Source organism: Macaca nemestrina, chromosome 6, assembly GCF_043159975.1.
Source record: "Macaca nemestrina isolate mMacNem1 chromosome 6, mMacNem.hap1, whole genome shotgun sequence".
NCBI lineage: Eukaryota > Metazoa > Chordata > Mammalia > Primates > Cercopithecidae > Macaca > Macaca nemestrina.
The window spans coordinates 39,644,734-39,663,991 of record NC_092130.1 but is presented as its reverse complement, the minus strand read 5'-3'; the positions used below and the strand labels follow the sequence as shown (position 1 = coordinate 39,663,991).

At 41.9% G+C, this 19,258-nt stretch overlaps 1 protein-coding gene across 3 annotated transcripts in view; it reads left to right on the top strand.

The window, feature by feature from the left end:
- Nucleotides 1-1,622: 1,622 nt before the first annotated feature.
- LOC105467247 (protocadherin alpha-C2) overlaps nucleotides 1,623-19,258 on the top strand; it is a 220,551-nt gene continuing 202,915 nt past the window's right edge. The window contains exons 1-2 of one of the 3 annotated variants that reach the window (XM_024788277.2): nucleotides 1,623-4,176; nucleotides 7,708-10,591. In XM_024788277.2, the coding sequence (XP_024644045.2) occupies nucleotides 1,783-4,176; nucleotides 7,708-7,947 (2,634 nt within the window). In that variant the 5' untranslated portion in view covers nucleotides 1,623-1,782 and the 3' untranslated portion in view covers nucleotides 7,948-10,591. Of the gene's footprint in view, nucleotides 4,177-7,707; nucleotides 12,977-19,258 lie in introns of those variants that run through there. The other 2 variants (XM_024788266.2, XM_024788270.2) reach the window with 2 other exon arrangements.

Genomic DNA, 19,258 nt, shown 5'->3' with positions numbered 1-19,258 from the left:
TTTGCAAGAGTGTAAATCTAGATTCCCCAGTCAACTTTTGCTGGTGTGGGGCCACAGAGTTTTTTTGTGGTGATTATCTGGAGTAAATGATTATCTAGGAGCTTTTTGTCTTGCTAGGCTGCCTATTTCCTGGTCCTTTGTCTAGAAAGAGCATGCTTTTTTTTTGAGCTTTTTGCATCAGTACCTAATAATGTTTCTGGCTGTTGGCTTCTTCAGGTCCAAGTCTGGAATAGATAAGGCAAAAACCCAGAGATTTCACCACTATGTCATTCTTCAAAATGTATAACACATTAAAGTATTTTGCACTTCCAAATGTTGACAATGTTCTCTAAATCTACTAACCTTTAGAATGTTTCCAAGTTCAAAGTTTGCTTCACTTTTGGACTAAGAGAATATTCATGTATTTTATATTGCTCCATCTTTTGTAATAAAGTAATTACTACATTGAACTGTTAAAAAATATAAACTACTTGTTAAAAATAAAATAGCTCCATGTTTTATCTATATCTTAATTATCAAGTAAACAAGGATTTAGGCTTTCTGATTATGAAGACATACTGGATTAAATAATCCTTATTCACATTAATATCCTTAACTATTCTTAGTGCTTAAAATATAAACATTATGGCTATTCCTTTAAAAAATAACTAGTGATAGCTTATTCAGATCACATTTCTTAGTCAAACTAAGATGTAGCTATGGGATTCTGATTATGAATCGGACTGAAAATGAAAGAGAGGTTTATTAATAAGTAGGTTATTCTCAAATTATTTTTAAATCTATCTTTGCATTAGATTTACATTTTTCTTTTGACTATGGACTATATTAATACTCTCAGTATGTGTCTTTGATATTGCGATTCAATATCCATATGATTTTTGTTATACTATGACAATGTTTAGTCTTGATAAGAAAAAAGCATGGCTGAAAATTTAACATAGGAATAAACGATCTAGTGGACACTGATTCAATTAGGAGTACTGATTTCTGGAAGTTAGAGTTATAAGTTCAATACGTAGGTCATTATGTTATATAACAAGCAACAAAGGAAAATGTCACAAATATCTTTATTCTAACAGTTAAAGTATCAGAAAATGATGAAGTTGTTCATACCACATTAAATGAATTTTACATGTGTTCAGAAATTTTCCAAAATGTCATCTGTAAGTACCTGATAACTATATATACATGTGCATATGTATGTGTGTGTGTATAATATCATTTAAAAAATAAACACCCAAGCTATCCTAGAATAAGGTAAATCATATCAGTCAAAGTATCTTATTTTAAAACTTTGACATTCAGCTGCAAATATTTAATGATAAATATATATGAGCTGATAAACTGTTTTAAATAAAATGATGTAAGGAGAGGTTAAGTATATCTTAAAGTTTCTGATTCAATTGTAATATGTTTGTAATCATTACCAAAGGAAAATACTGGATAACACACTCTCCAATGAGATTTGAAATGTCGTGGGTCTTCAAAGGACATAAAATTGAAAATGATTGCATTGAATAAATTGCAGACGGATATAGAGATTGCATTTTGAAAATCAATGAATGGATCTAAACTTTACATTGGCCACATGATGTCGCTGTACACCACAAAGTCTTGTCAAAAGGAGCTACTGATCACTAAAAGTAAAGGAGGAAGCTCCATTTTGTCACTGCCTGAAAGAAGACAGAAACGGTAAAGAGATAAATGATTGGAAATATTAGATAAAAATAGCATGATTTTGAAGTAAGGGGAGAGCATAAAAAAAGGTGTAGTCCTTTTGCAATGGTGTTTTCTAGGAGAGGAGGCCTGGGAGCCCAGGATCTGCTTCTTTCACTTCTGCTCCTCGCAGCCTGGGAGATGGGGAGCGGCCAGCTCCACTACTCGATCCCGGAGGAAGCCAAACACGGCACCTTTGTTGGCCGCATTGCTCAGGACCTGGGGCTGGAGCTGGCGGAGCTGGTGCCGCGCCTGTTCCGGATGGCGTCCAAAACACACGGGGACCTTCTGGAGGTAAATCTGCAGAATGGCATTTTGTTTGTGAATTCTCGAATTGATCGCGAGGAGCTGTGCGGGAGGAGCGCGGAGTGCAGCATCCACCTGGAGGTGATTGTGGACAGGCCGCTGCAGGTTTTCCATGTGGAGGTGAAGGTGAAAGATATTAACGATAATCCACCCGTCTTCAGAGGCAGAGAACAAATAATATTTATTCCTGAATCTAGACTCCTGGATTCGCGTTTTCCAATAGAAGGAGCTGCTGATGCAGACATTGGTGTTAACGCTCTTCTAGCGTACACCCTCAGCCCGAGTGATTATTTCTCTTTGGATGTACAGTCAAGTGATGAACTGAGTAAATCTCTTTGGCTTGAATTGAGAAAATCTTTGGATAGAGAAGAAACACCAGAACTTCGCTTATTACTGACAGCCACTGACGGGGGTAAACCGGAGCTGCAAGGTACAGTTGAGCTGCTGATCACCGTCCTCGACGTTAATGATAACGCCCCACTGTTTGACCAGGCCGTATACAGAGTCCACTTATTAGAGACTACAGCAAATGGAACATTAGTGACCACATTAAATGCCTCCGACGCTGACGAAGGTGTAAATGGTGAAGTTGTCTTTTCCTTTGACAGTGGTATTTCTCATGACATTCAAGAAAAATTCAAAGTTGATTCCAGCTCAGGAGAAATCAGGTTAATTGATAAACTGGATTATGAAGAAACAAAATCCTACGAAATTCAAGTAAAGGCAGTTGATAAAGGAAGTCCTCCGATGTCAAACCACTGCAAGGTTTTGGTGAAAGTGCTGGATGTAAATGATAATGCTCCAGAACTGGCGGTCACTTCATTGTATTTGCCTATCAGAGAGGACGCTCCACTCAGCACCGTCATCGCCCTCATCACCGTGTCTGACCGTGACTCAGGTGCCAACGGGCAGGTGACTTGCTCCCTAATGCCCCATGTACCCTTCAAGCTGGTGTCCACCTTCAAGAATTACTACTCGTTAGTGCTGGACAGCGCCTTGGATCGCGAGAGCCTGTCGGTCTTTGAGCTGGTGGTGACCGCGCGGGACGGGGGCTCGCCTTCGCTGTGGGCCACAGCCAGCGTGTCCGTGGAGGTGGCCGACGTGAACGACAACGCACCAGCGTTCGCGCAGCCCGAGTACACAGTGTTCGTGAAGGAGAACAACCCGCCGGGCTGCCACATCTTCACTGTGTCTGCGCGGGACGCGGACGCGCAGGAGAACGCGCTGGTGTCCTACTCGCTGGTGGAGCGGCGGGTGGGCGAGCGCGCGCTGTCGAGCTACGTGTCAGTGCACGCGGAGAGCGGCAAGGTGTACGTGCTGCAGCCGCTGGACCACGAGGAGCTGGAGCTGCTGCAGTTCCAGGTGAGCGCGCGCGACGCGGGCATGCCGCCTCTGGGCAGCAACGTGACGCTGCAGGTGTTCGTGCTAGACGAGAATGACAACGCGCCGGCGCTGCTGGCGCCTCGAGTGGGTGGCACTAGCGGTGCATTCAGTGAGCTGGTGCCGCGATTGGTGGGCGCGGGTCATGTGGTGGCGAAGGTGCGCGCAGTGGACGCCGACTCAGGCTACAATGCGTGGCTGTCCTATGAACTACAGCCGGCGGCAGGCGGCGCGCGCATCCCGTTCCGCGTGGGGCTGTACACGGGCGAGATCAGCACTACTCGTGTTCTGGACGAGGCTGACTTGTCCCGCTACCGTCTTCTGGTGCTGGTGAAGGACCACGGTGAGCCGGCGCTGACAGCCACGGCCACTGTGCTTGTGACTCTGGTAGAGAGCGGCCAGACGCCAAAGGCCTCTTCGCGGGCGTCGGTGGGTGTCGCAGGGCCAGAGGCGGCGCTGGTGGATGTCAACGTGTACCTGATCATCGCCATCTGCGCGGTGTCCAGCCTGCTGGTGCTCACACTGCTGCTGTACACGGCGCTGCGGTGCTCAGCGCCGCCCACCGAGGGTGCGTGTGCGCCGGGCAAGCCCACTCTGGTGTGCTCCAGCGCGGTGGGGAGCTGGTCGAACTCACAGCAGAGGCAGCAGAGGGTGTGCTCTAGCGAGGGCCCACCCAAAACCGACCTCATGGCCTTCAGCCCAGGCCTACCTCCAAGTCTTAACACGTCAGAAAGAAATGAACAACCAGAAGCAAATTGGGATCTTTCTGGTAATGTAAGTCCAACTTTCGAGTTTTGGCTTTAAATAGTTTTCACATTTAACTTGTCTAATCATCTTTTCAAATATCACTTTAAAACAATGTCTTCAAGGTGTTCACTAACGTTGAAATAAATCGTACCGTTGAATGTAGATATCCTATTAATGCCAGTTTTGTCTCGAATGGAACTAGAAAGCAAAAAAAAAAAAAAAAAAAAAAAAAAAAAAAAAAAAAAAGTAGGGACAAATTGTCATATTTCTTGATTATTTAAATCAAGAAATACGGCCTGGTCAAACAGTGGGGCGTTATCACTAACGTCGAGGACGGTGATCAGCAGCTCAACTGTACCCTGCAGCTCCGGTTATTTCCGGCAGGTTAAAAAAAGCTACAATACAAGGTACAATATAAGATAACGTTGATCATATTTAACACAGGATCTCAATGTAGTAAAATAACAGTGATATATTCAGGGTAACTTATTATGTTATCTTTTCTTGTAAAATGTCAAGCCCTGGACAAACAATTCTAGACAAAGTTACAGAAATCATCTGCCTTTCCTTTATGTGGGTAAGTTTCAAAGTGAACAATAAACTGAATAGTTTTAAGCAAATGTAATTTAAAATACATTAATTGGCCAGGGGCGGTGGCTCACGCCTGTAATCCCAAAACTTTGGGAGGCCGAGGTGGGCAGATGACCTGAGGTCAGGAGTTTGAGACCAGCCTGAACAACATGGTGACACGCCGTCTCAACTAAAAATACAAAAAAATTGGCCAGGCATGGTGGGGGCGCCTGTAATCCCAGCTTCTGGGGAGGCTGAGGCAGGAGAATCGCTTGAACCTGGGAGGTGGAGGTTGTAGTGAACCGAGATCGCCCCACTGCACTCTAACCTGGGCGACAGAGTGAGACTCTGTCAAAACAAACAAAAACAAACCAAAACCGACCAACCAACCAAACAAAAACACCATATATTGGGCGATTTGTTTAATTTCTTTATGACAACACACAACCACGACTTCATTGTCATTGTGAACAATTTCCTGATGCCATTAACCTTGAGTTCCCCTGGGTCTAGAAGGCTTAATGTTGCATGTATTTGCTATTTCGGGGATCCAGTTAGGAAACACTTATTAAGCACCTCCCATTCCTCCCATTCACTCACAAATGTTCTAAAACCCTTTACTTTTTAGCTTATTCAATCCTTCCTACGATTTTATGAAGACTTTAGTCACATTTTGTGGATAAAGGTGCTGAGGCTCGGAAAAACTAAGTTCAGTATTATTACTAAGTTTTCTTCAAATTTCCTGAGGATATCCAAAACTTGCTTGCTGTCATACAGTTCTTTACCTTTCCTAAAATGTTTAAGGTAGCTTACAGTGGAAGAAATCTGCAAAAGCAAATTATTAAAAAATCTGCTTATGGCCAAAGTAAAAGATCAAGAGAAAGATGGGAGTCATTATTTCAAAAATCAAGCCTAGGCTGAGTGCAAATCCCAATGCTTACCGTCCTGTAAGTCAATATAGGAGTGTGAAAAATAACAATAAAAGGAAATTCTCTATACTATTTCTTCAAGAGAGAAAAAATAGCCTCTTTCTGCTACAAAATCAAGGAAGGTTTGATTACTGATGATTGTGTAAAGGTTGAGCAATATACTGGGCAGCATGTTTTATAGCAGTTTTGCAAAACCCACGGAAATATCCTTGATGTAGACATCATTGTGTTTGCTAGTCATTCAGTCATGGGCATAATGTTAAATTTTATTTCCTATGTTTATTTCTGAAGTTACTTAAATATTAAATGAATATATTTTTATTTGTCAAACATTCAAACATATGTGAATGTCCCATTGTGAAGACATTCTATGAGAAATTAATATAATTTGCTAGTTAAGTTTCCAGAGATTTGAGTTGATACAGAGTTGTTGCTTAGAGTATTGTAAAAAAAATAGGCTGTAAGCATGTTCTGTAACTTTTAATATATTATCATACTCAGCCTTTTGGCAAGAATCAGAAAAAAAAAATCTTAGGATCATGTTGCCAAGAAAATGTCCCAGTTCCTCAAAATATGAGACAAACTTTGTAGGATTATAAAATTGGAAAAAATAGATCAGAAAATCACAAAATAATTTCTCTTTCCAATTCACATTACTATGTCCCCAGAGCTTCATTTGCTAACAATATTAATGTCCAGGCTTAGGATTGCCTTTAGATACATTCAATATTTCCTTATTTAGTTTTCTAGGTTAGTTGAGGTTATTAACTTGAAAGTGAATCACAAATAATAGTGAATTACTATTAAACCAAAATAAATGGGTGTAGGAGTGCAAAATTTGAAAAGTAATTTTATGAAAAGGTAATTCTAGAATGGAAGAAAAGATGATTGTGGAGTGGTATTGTCACTTCGTATTTATTTTAATGTAAATATGAATGGATTTCCCATTGGTAGTTAAAGTTCTTCCTCCATTCCAAATCTTCATATAGTTAACACAACTTTCAACAGGCTTATCTTTCTTCATGAGATTTCTTCCACAAACTAGTAAGGTATCATTTGAGGGACCTTAGAGACTTGTGGTCAGTGAAGGATGCAAATAGATGAAAATGAGAAATGGTTTGTGTTGGTAGCCACTACCAATATTCCTCTGAGAATGCTGGAGGATTTCATTTTTTTGTTGTTTTGAAGTAGCACGATTGCGTGATTTCCTTTGGCCAATGAAATGTGAATGGTGTGTCACTTCCAAGCAGAATTATGTAACTGCCAGTGAAAGACTCTTCTGCTATCTTTTCCTGTTACAGCAATTACATAAGCACTGAGTAATTGTACATCAATTACATTGATACTGAGATGCCATAAAGTCAAAGCAATCCAGGATGCTGAGCCAACATGTGGAGAAAAGCTGTCATAGGAAGTCCCCCAAAACTACAAAGGACTCTGTAGGGGCAATAAATAAAATTAGGTTTACTTTAGAGGAAAAAGTGAATGTTAACTCACAACAGCATATGTATTGGGGTTCCGCTGCCATTAAGCTAATATGAACAGAACAAATTTTAAGAGGAGGGCATTTTTTTTTTACAACAGGAAATACAACTGTAGGAGAACATTATTGTTGACACTTTCTACTAAGACATCTGACCATTAAGCAGATTAGATAACTTGAATTCCATGGAAAAAATCTACTGTGTTTTGATTACTTTTTCTTAAATATAAAAGGTAGCAGAAGAAAAATAATAAACTGAAATTTAAAATGTCATAGATATTCCTTCTTTTTTCTTGCTTAGGATCCATTCCCTTTGTTGTTTTTTTCTTCTAGGGTCTTCTAGTAGTTTTGTGAAAGACTAGGTTGAAGGTTTTGCAAGAATGAGTGCTTGGACATGTAAACGTTAAGGGACATACAGTTGCGTAGATAGGTGCAAAGGGTATAATTTTAGCAATGGGTACTATATTAGTTTCCTTGGGCTGATGCAACAAATTACCACAGACTTGGTGGCTTGAAACAGCAGAAATTTATTCTCTCACAGAGTCTCTATAAGAATAAATTTCTTCTTTCTTACAGAGGCCAGAAGTCCAAAATCAAGGTGTTGCCTGGGCCACATTTCTTCTGAAGACTTTAGGGGAAAACTTTTTCTTGCATCTTCCAGCTTCTGGTGGCTCTTGGCATTGCTTGGCTTGTGGCAGCATAACTCCAGTTCCTGCCTCTGTCTTCACATTTCCTTCTTTCCTGTGTTACTATATGCCTTCTCTTTTTCTGTCTTTTATAAGGGGCAACCATCATTGGATTTATGGCCTTCTTTAATCTAGGATGATCTCATATAAAGATCCTCATCTTTGTTACAACTGCAAAGACCTTTATTCCAAATAAAGTCACTTATTTGAACCTCAGAAAAGTGATGTCTTTTGGGTTATCTTTGACCCAAAACAGGTACCAAGAGATATCAAGTGCAGTGAGAGGAAGGATGATTTGCTGAGCATGGCTTCTTAGTCTCTTTTCTTCATTGTGGGGGAAATATACTTGCATATCTGGCAACAGTATTCTATCTCCGAGGGAAAGGGGAAATATTCTATATTCTCAGAAATCCTAAATAACAGCACAAAATGCCTCTTACACCCCCACATATGTCATTCTGAAAATCCAGTATAATTACCTTATATGATTGCAGAAATTATCTCAAGCAAGTCATGTTTTCTGAAGCTGGCATCTGGATTCTAGGTATAATTCCTTCTATGTGTCAACAGTGGTCAATGTTGGCCATAGATTAAACAATAATTACTGGGTGTCACACGTATGCAGTTGCTTTGCAACTACATAATGCTGTAATGACCAGTTCTATAGCTATCTGCCATCTGTTTAAGCTCCAGGAGAATTTGGGTACATGCCATGACCTCCACTTTTCAGTTCACATAAGAACCAACCTCCCACTTTTCATTTCACATAATTTAGGTGGAGCTGATTTCATTTCCTGGCTTCAAGAATGAACAAATGGACCTATGTCTAGCCAATGTGAGAAAAATCACAATTATTGACTAAAGGAAATTTATATCATACAAACTGGGCTGTGGGAAGTAATATCCAGGATTTTTGCTGGACTGTTAGAAAAGGGCACTTTCTGGTAAGAGTCAATAAACTGGTAATTTTTAGTCTAGAAAGCTACTTTGGCCATTTTGCCAGCACATTGGGAAAAGTCTGCCTGAGAAGACGGTCAGCAGGGGAAAAGGAATTATAAATGTGGAGATTATTTTCCTTATGGAATTATGGAAGGGTGTAGACCCAGTTATGCCTGAAACCAGTAATTAATCACCCACTTCCATGTACAAGTCAGTAAAGGATTCTCTGGTTTATTTTTGCTTAAATCAGTTAGCTTGGGATTCATTGTTAGAGTATGATTAATATAAATACACACTTCCATAGATGGTACAAATGAGTATCTTAAGATACTGTACATGAGGGGAAAAATTGTTATTGGAAAAAAAGCCAGCTTTTCTTAACAAGAGCTTTGCTTTTCTCTTATGGACATTGCAAATTTTGCAATTAATCTTACTTTTCTCTTTGCTCTAGGAAGCTGAAAACAAAATTTGCGACATGGTTAGAGTAACTGAAAGTGACCCTTTATTATGCATTTTGTATGATATCCCACTCCTTGATTCATTTTATTTCATCCTCATCTTATCTTTATTCTATTTTCATTGTTTTTTACTGTGAAGGGATCAGCTAAAAATTAACAAGATATTCTCAAGTAATTAACACTAAAAAAAGATAACTTGTATTGTTCTTGCATAAAAGTCTAAATGTAATGGAAAAGGAAATATTCTAAATTAATAATACATTATCCAAATGAGAAACAAATAAATTATTAATTTCAAAACATCTGCAAACAATTCAAAAATCAAAATTAAATCACAAAACAACAGTATATATACACATATATTTTCAATGGACTAAAATACCTTTGGTTACTATGTTCTTCATTTGAAGAAACTGAAAAATGCTAAATATCCAAAAGAATTGAAAGCAGGGTCTCAAGGAAATATTTGCACACCCATGTCCATGACAGCACTGTTCACAGCAGTCAAGAGATGGAAGCAACTCAAATGTCCACGGATACTTGAATGAATAAACAAAACGTGTAAACATATGTTGGACTATTATTCAGCCTTAAAAAGGAAAGAAATCCTGTCACATGCTACAACATGGATGAACCTTGAGGAACCGTCCACGGATGTTTGAATGAATAAACAAAATGTGGTGTATACATACGATGGACTAGTATTCAGCCTTAAAAAGGAAATAAATCTTGTCACATGCTACAACATGGATGAACCTTGAGGACATTGTGCTAAGTGAAATAGGCCAGTCACAAAAAGACAAATACTGTATGAGTCCACTTACATGAAATATCTAAAGTAGTGAAATTCATAGAAATAGAAAATAGAACTGTGGTTACCAGAGACTGGAGTGAGGGTGAAAAGGGGAGTTGTTGTCTGATGGGTATAGAGTTTCTGTTTTCCAAGATGAAAATTTCGTAACAACGTGAATATACTTAACATTACTGAAATGTACACTTAATCATAGTTAATATGGTAGTTTTTAATTTTTATGTTGTGTGTTTTTTTTACCAGAGTAAAAAAGGGTAAAAAGGTAATATATTTTAGGGCTTAAAACAGGTATTTTTTCCAAGATGAAAGCTATGAGTAAACTTAAACCAGAAAATTGACTAGTTTTAAATCTACAGAATAAACAGTAGAGCTTTTGTTTTAGCCACATGATGTCGCTGTCCACCATAGAGTGTTCTCTAGGAAGAAAAATACCCAGAGCCCCTTTGTTACTTCAGAGAAGCGGAAGAATAAGAGAAGCAGCAGGACTTTAACAGAGACTAGAATATTTAAATTTTTTTGCAAAACATGCTCCTCTAATTTGATCCAATTGTTGAGGATTGATAATGGCGTCTTCTATCAGACGGGGCCGAGAGGCCTGGACATGGCTGCTCTCGCTTCTGCTCCTCGCAGCCTGGGAGGTGGGGAGCCGCCAGCTCCGCTACTCCGTCTCTGAGGAGGCCAAACACGGCACCTTCGTGGGCCGCATCGCGCAGGACCTGGGGCTGGAGCTCGCGGAGCTGGTGCCGCGCCTGTTCCGGGTGGCGTCCAAAACACATGGGGACCTTCTGGAGGTAAATCTGCAGAATGGCATTTTGTTTGTGAATTCTCGGATCGACCGCGAGGAGCTGTGTGGGCGGAGCGCGGAATGTAGCATCCACCTAGAGGTAATCGTGGACAGGCCGCTGCAGGTTTTCCATGTGGACGTGGAAGTGAAGGACATTAACGACAACCCGCCAGTATTTCCAATGACAGTAAAGACTATCCGGTTTCCCGAATCGAGGCTGCTTAATTCTCGGTTTCCTCTAGAGGGAGCATCTGATGCAGATATAGGAGTAAATGCTCTTCTCTCCTACAAGCTCAGCTCCAGTGAGTTTTTCTTCCTAGATATACAGACAAATGATGAACTAAGCGAATCTTTGTCTCTCGTGCTGGGGAAATCGCTGGACAGAGAGGAAACTGCTGAGGTTAATTTGTTACTGGTGGCTACTGATGGGGGCAAACCTGAGCTCACCGGCACCGTTCAAATACTTATTAAGGTATTAGATGTAAATGACAATGAACCAACTTTTGCCCAATCAGTTTACAAAGTAAAATTGTTAGAGAATACTGCAAATGGGACCTTAGTGGTTAAATTGAACGCTTCTGATGCAGATGAAGGATCAAACAGCGAGATTGTGTATTCACTTGGTAGTGATGTGTTCTCCACTATACAGACTAAGTTTACCATAGATCCCAGCTCAGGGGAAATCAGAACTATGGGAAAATTAGATTATGAAGAAGCAAAATCCTACGAGATTCAGGTCACTGCAACTGACAAAGGAACCCCTTCAATGTCAGGACATTGTAAAATTTCATTAAAACTTGTGGACATCAATGATAACACACCAGAAGTCTCAATAACGTCTCTCTCACTTCCCATCTCAGAGAACGCTTCCCTGGGCACGGTCATTGCTCTCATCACGGTGTCGGATCGCGACTCTGGTACTAATGGACATGTGACCTGCTCCCTGACGCCCCACGTCCCCTTCAAGCTGGTGCCCACCTTCAAGAATTACTACTCGTTGGTGCTGGACAACTCCCTGGACCGCGAGAGCGTGTCAGCCTATGAACTGGTGGTGACCGCACGGGACGGGGGCTCGCCTTCACTGTGGGCCACCGCCAGCTTATCTGTCCAGGTGGCCGACGTGAACGACAACGCGCCGACGTTCGCACAGCCTGAGTACACAGTGTTCGTGAAGGAGAACAACCCTCCGGGCTGCCACATCTTCACGGTGTCAGCGTGGGATGTGGACGCGCAGGAGAACGCGCTGGTGTCCTACTCGCTGGTGGAGCGGCGGGTGGGCGAGCGCGCGCTGTCGAGCTACGTGTCGGTGCACGCGGAGAGCGGCAAGGTGTACGCGCTGCAGCCGCTGGACCGCGAGGAACTGGAGCTGCTGCAGTTCCAGGTGAGCGCGCGGGATGCGGGCGTGCCGTCTCTGAGCAGCAACGTGACTCTACAGGTGTTCGTGCTCGACGAGAACGATAACGCGCCGGCACTGTTGCCGCCTAGGGCTGGCACCGCTGCCGGCGCGGTGAGTGAGCTGGTGCCGTGGTCGGTGGGTGCAGGGTACGTGGTGGCGAAGGTGCGTGCCGTGGACGCGGACTCAGGCTACAACGCCTGGCTTTCGTACGAGCTACAGCTGGGTACTGGCAGCGCTCGCATCCCGTTCCGCGTGGGGCTGTACACGGGCGAGATCAGCACGACACGTGCCCTAGACGAGACGGACTCGCCTCGCCACCGCCTACTCGTGATGGTGAAGGACCACGGAGAGCCGACGTTGACGGCCACGGCCACCGTGCTGGTGTCGTTGGTGGAAAGTGGCCAGGCACCCAAAGCCTCGTCGCGGGCGTGGGTGGGCGCCGCGGGCTCAGAGGCTACGCTGGTGGATGTCAACGTGTACTTGATCATCGCCATCTGCGCAGTATCCAGCCTGTTGGTGCTCACGGTGCTGCTGTACACGGCGCTGCGGTGCTCGGTGCCGCCAACTGAGGGTGCTCGTGTGCCAGGAAAGCCCACGCTGGTGTGCTCCAGTGCCGTGGGGAGCTGGTCTTACTCGCAGCAGAGGCGGCAGAGGGTGTGCTCTGGGGAGGACCCGCCCAAGACGGACCTCATGGCCTTCAGCCCTAGCTTATCTCAAGGTCCAGACTCCACAGAAGAGAGACAGCTCTCAGAATCAGAATACGTAGGAAAGGTGAGTCTTTTAATTTTTCTTGCCAATTCTAAAACTATTCTTTTTAAAAATTCTATATGATTTCTACTAGTTATTTAGATTCATAGTTCTTCATTTATTTTATATCATCCTACTGTGCAATATTGAATATGAATTAGAGATCAATATCTTGCATTTACTGAACAATTTACTTAAACAATCTACATAACTGTTTTCTTATTTTTACATTTTGGCATTTCCGTCATTAAGTCATGAGTAATAGACCATGAAAGCCTGAAAAACACCTCAGCAAAATTTGTAAATTAAACATTGCTCTCTTTTAAAAACTGAAAATCACAATCGGAAGATATTAAAGAATTTGATTATATAATACATATTTTCAATTGACACTGTCTATCCAATCTGTCAGATAGTGTTTGGAATAACCTATATCCTGGACATTTCTTAGATTTTCAAACTAGCTTTGGATCAACAATGCCCTTGTCTATGTAATAGTTAATAAGTTATATTTTTTTCTATATTTTTCTTTTTTCTTTAGTTGTTGTTGTTGTTGTTGTTGAGACAGAGTCTTGCTTTGTCACCCAGGCTGGAGTGCAGTGGTGTGATCTCAGCTCACTGCAACCTCTGCCTCCTGGGTTCAAGTGATTCTCCTGCCTCACAGCCTCCTGAGTAACTGGGATTACAGGAGCCCACCACCACACCCGGCTTTTTTTTTTTCTTTTTAGTAGAGACGGGGTTTCACCATGTTGGCCAGGCTGATCTCAAACTCCTGGCCTCAAGTGATCCACCCTCCTAGGCTTCCCAAAGTACTGGGATTACAGGAGTGAGCCACCGCACCTGACCTTTTTATTTGTATTTGAAAGTAGACTGAGTGGATATTTTAATGCCAGAATTTCCAAAAGTATGTAGCACAGGTTGTTACAACAAAATGACAGCACTTAGGAATAATTGCTAATCTTAAGTATGTTTTTTATAAGTAAAATAACCCATTATTTGGTATAAAGATTTCACACTGATAAAATTTTTGAGTTATCAGGCAAAAATAGAGAGTATTGAGAAAAGAGACCCTCTCTATTTTGTTTAATTTGAAAATCTTAACATTTAAAAATCACACTGGGGTTGTTCAGGTGGTGGGACTTTTTCTTCATTTAAGTGGAGACTACCCAGTCTTTATGTTAACGGTTGATAAATCATCCTTTCAGTATCATTATCATTAGGCCAATGTGTGCAGGCCTCCCACTGCAGAGAATGACTACCTTTTTCTGGCGTCTAATTCTATGCGTGGGAATACATTTTCTGTTAATGTGAGCTCACTCAATTTTACCTGGAAGCATCCATATTCCTAATGGAATTGGAATTTTTCCAAAAGGTGAGGCCTGGTCTTGGATGACTACATTTTCATTTGAAACATTTATTTTGGGTAATTAAAACACTGAACTCTACAAGTAAATGCTACCCTTGGAAAGAATTTTTTTAGCTTTTCCAACCAAAGGAAGATGTATTGCAATAAAATAACTGTCTTAAACAGTCCTCTACTGCTTGGTTCTTAGTTATTTGCTGTTTATTCTAAATATACGTGTATATTGATAAATCATAGAAATAACTTCCATTAGTGATCTTACCTTTAGCCATTCCATAGTTAGGTCAGAATATCCATTTCCAAGTTACTTGACCACTATGTTAAAAGCGTAAATGATACGCTTTTAAAATTATATTCACATATGTCCAGATCTCCAGGAATCACAATCTGTTGCTCTATAAGTTTTTTTTTTTTAATTCTTATTTACATTTTTTTCTTGGTTGTCTAAGAGATGTCTAGGTAGTAGTAGAAACTATTCACTGATACTTTATCTACAAAATGGCTCAATCTTTTAAAATCGTATTTCCTTTAATATTACCTTTATCTCTTAATAATCAGTATGGAGTCTACTCTGTTATAAATTCCCATGTGACATCCCATTTCGCAATGAATATAACTCTTAAAGGTACTGAAAAGCATAGTATTACAATAAGTTGTCAAAGACATCTCATTAATATAAAGTCCATGAAATTAAAAAATTTTAAGTTTATCTCTCATTTTCAAACTAGCTACCATCTTTCAAAATTCAGCAAAGTGGTAACTGGAATATTAATAGCTATAATTATTTCTTAGTTCCATGCTTTTCAGAAATAATTCTTAAATGTTTACTTACTTCATAATATAGCACAATAGAATCAGTTAGAAATTATGTAAGTTTGATATTAACAAATATCATTAATTTAACTTACATTTTTATTGATCTTGCTTGAAAAAATTAATTCAAAATATTAATTTATTTATTCACAAAAACAACAATTGATAATTTATCCTATTCTAAATATGAATAATAAAATCTGAGTAAGTTGCAGTCCTGGCTTCCATTTAATGAGTACACAGGAAACAAAAGCTGAAATGAAAACTTTTCCCCCAAATATTTAAATCACATGTTTGATTTTATTTTGAAATGGTCTGGCTATAAGCAAAAATTTGTACATTCTTTTATTTCTCTAAATTTGACCTCTTTCCATGAATTTTCTTTGCCCCACTTCCAAATGCTGAGAGAATTCATGCTTCTCACTGAATTCACAGAGATCTTTAGAATGTTTTATTACTTAGTGTTAAATATGTTGAATAAATACTGGCTTATGTTCCTAGGTTACTTTTCTCCCTTCACTGATGGTTAAATCATCAATTCTTTCAAGTAACAACTTTTAAAGAAGCTGGAATCTAGAAATTCATCAGGAGTGGAGATCATCAAAAACATAATTATTTTATATTGTTAACATTTTAGTATATACAGGTAAATTCAAATACATAAAGAGTGTGGAGAAAATTAAACCTAATATATTCTTAATTGATGTGATATGAATGTAGCAAATATACAAATCACATTCCCACAATAGGAAACAAATTTCCTGTTTGAATTTCTCTGTAAAGGACTGACTTCTGAAATCTTTATGTAGTAACAGTCAAGATAGTTGATGAGGCCGTAGTTCTTGAAAAAGGGGCATGGGAGGGAATTATAGACATTCTACAAATAAAAAAACCATAAATGTACATATTTTAAAAAATTAACAGTTGCTGTAATAATATAAAATAGATACATGTATGTTTTAATATACACAGCACACACACACTTTTAAATACTTAAATGTCTCAATGTTTTGATGATCATAAATCTGAAAGGATCTGATTTTTCTGTAAAATGTAGCTTGGGAGGTAAAGAGGTTAATGGTAAGTTGTCTTGAATCAGATTGAAATCCCATCGTACCAACAGTTAATATTGTTTTACTTAACCTCTATGTGTTTATAAAAAGTGAATAATATTAAAACTTATTTCAGAGGATTGTGAGAGTTTAACGGGATAATTCCATTAAGACAAGTAGAAAAGTGGCTGTCACGTGGGAAACATTTCCAATAGATGTCCACTGTTAAAACAGGAATCACAGTATTTTACTGTATGTCGTGAATTAGCACAATTGATAGTGAATTAGTATAAAAGTTCTAAGGAAATATTTAGGTAAAATATAAGGACTTTGAGGAGTGACCGAAGGATATTACAACTGAAACTACAAATTTTGGGAACGTTCAAACGACATACAAGGAAAAGAAGATATATTTACATATTTAATACTTACACATTTAGCCACATGATGTCGCTGTCCACCACAAAGTCTTTCTCCATAAAAGACAGCGTGCATTACGTATTCAGATACTGCTTTGCTTCATCCTCTCTAAAATTTAACACCGAGGAGTTTAAGAAATGAAGATAGGGAACTCGAATTATTTTTAAAGTTTGGATCAATGTAAAGGCAATCTAATATTTGGAAAATGCTTGCAATATTCTCCTGGCGAGAAGATCCTGGAGCCCAGTGCCTGCTGCTTTCTCTTCTGCTCCTCGCAGCCTGGGAGGTGGGGAGTGGCCAGCTCCACTACTCCGTCCCCGAGGAGGCCAAACACGGCACCTTCGTGGGCCGCATCGCGCAGGACCTGGGGCTGGAGCTGGCGGAGCTGGTGCCGCGCCTGTTCCGGGTGGCATCCAAAACACACGGGGACCTTCTGGAGGTAAATCTGCAGAATGGCATTTTGTTTGTGAATTCTCGGATCGACCGCGAGGAGCTGTGCGGGTGGAGCTCGGAGTGTAGCATCCACCTGGAGGTGATAGTGGACAGGCCGCTGCAGGTTTTCCATGTGGACGTGGAAGTGAAGGACATTAATGACAACGCGCCAGTTTTTCCAATGGCTGTAAAGAATCTGTTTATTTCCGAATCCCGACAGCCTGGCTCTCGGTTTTCGCTAGAGGGCGCATCAGATGCAGATATCGGAACAAATTCGTTGTTGACTTACAGTCTTGATTCCACTGAATATTTTACCTTGAACGTTAAAAGAAATGATGAGGAAATTAAATCCCTTGGACTCGTGTTGAAAAAAAATTTAAATCGAGAGGACACTCCTAAGCATTATTTACTAATAACAGCAATTGATGGTGGGAAACCTGAGCTCACTGGCACGACTCAACTAAAGATCACTGTTTTAGATGTAAACGACAACGCCCCAGCGTTTGAGAGGACGATCTATAAAGTCAGATTATTCGAAAATGCACCAAATGGTACCCTAGTGGTGACTGTTAACGCCACAGATTTGGATGAAGGAGTAAATAAGGATATCGTATATTCTTTCAATACGGACATGTCAACAGATATTCTGTCAAAATTCCATTTAGATCCAGTCAATGGACAAATCAGTGTAAAGGGTAACATAGATTTCGAGGAAAGTAAGTCATATGAAATCCAGGTAGAAGCCACGGATAAAGGAAATCCTCCAATGTCAGATCACTGCACGGTTCTACTCGAAATTGTGGACATCAATGATAATTTACCTGAGTTAGTTATTAAATCACTATCTTTACCTGTATTAGAAGACTCGCCAGTTAGCACAGTCATCGCCCTGATCAGTGTGTCTGACCGTGACTCAGGTGTCAATGGACAGGTCACCTGCTCCCTGACGCCCCACGTCCCCTTCAAGCTGGTGTCCACCTACAAGAATTACTACTCTTTGGTGCTGGACAGCGCCCTGGACCGCGAGAGCGTGTCGGCCTATGAGCTGGTGGTGACCGCGCGGGACGGGGGCTCGCCTTCACTGTGGGCCACGGCCAGCGTGTCTGTGGAGGTGGCCGACGTGAACGACAACGCGCCAGCGTTCGCGCAGTCCGAGTACACAGTGTTCGTGAGGGAGAACAACCCGCCGGGCTGCCACATCTTCACGGTGTCTGCGTGGGACGCGGACGCGCAGGAGAACGCGCTGGTGTCCTACTCGCTGGTGGAGCGGCGGGTGGGCGAGCGCGCGCTGTCGAGCTACGTGTCGGTGCACGCGGAGAGCGGCAAGGTGTACGCACTGCAACCGCTGGACCGCGAGGAACTGGAGCTGCTGCAGTTCCAGGTGAGCGCGCGCGACGCGGGCGTGCCATCTCTGGGCAGCAACGTGACGCTGCAGGTGTTCGTGCTGGACGAGAACGACAACGCGCCAGCACTGCTGACGCCTCGGGTGGGTGGCATCGGTGGTGCAGTGAGTGAGCTAGTGCCGCGGTCAGTGGGTGCGGGCCACGTGGTAGCGAAGGTGCGTGCAGTGGATGCTGACTCAGGCTACAACGCGTGGCTTTCGTACGAGCTGCAGCCGGGGACTGGTGGCGCGCGCATGCCGTTCCGCGTGGGGCTGTACACGGGCGAGATCAGCACGACGCGTGCCCTGGACGAGGTGGATGCCGCGCGCCACCGCCTACTGGTGCTGGTGAAGGACCACGGTGAACCCTCATTGACCGCCACAGCTACTGTGCTGGTGTCGCTGGTGGAGAGTGGCCAGGCACCCAAGGCCTCGTCCCGGGCGTCCGCTGGCACCACCGGCCCTGAGGCTGCACTGGTGGATGTCAACGTGTACTTGATCATCGCCGTCTGCGCAGTGTCTAGTCTGTTGGTGCTCACACTGCTGCTATATACTGCTCTGAGGTGCTCTGCGCCGCCAACCGAAGGCGCGTGTGGGCCGGGCAAGCCCACGCTGGTGTGCTCCAGCGCGGTGGGGAGCTGGTCATACTCGCAGCAGAGGCAGCAGAGGGTGTGCTCTGGAGAGGAGTTGCCCAAGACCGACCTCATGGCTTTTAGCCCTAGCCTTTCTCCTTGTCCAATTAGCCGGGATAGAGAGGAGAAACAGGATGTGGACGTTGATCACTCAGTCAAAGTGAGTAATTTTTATTTATTCTTTCCAAAATGTCTTTTTCATTCCTCAATGTT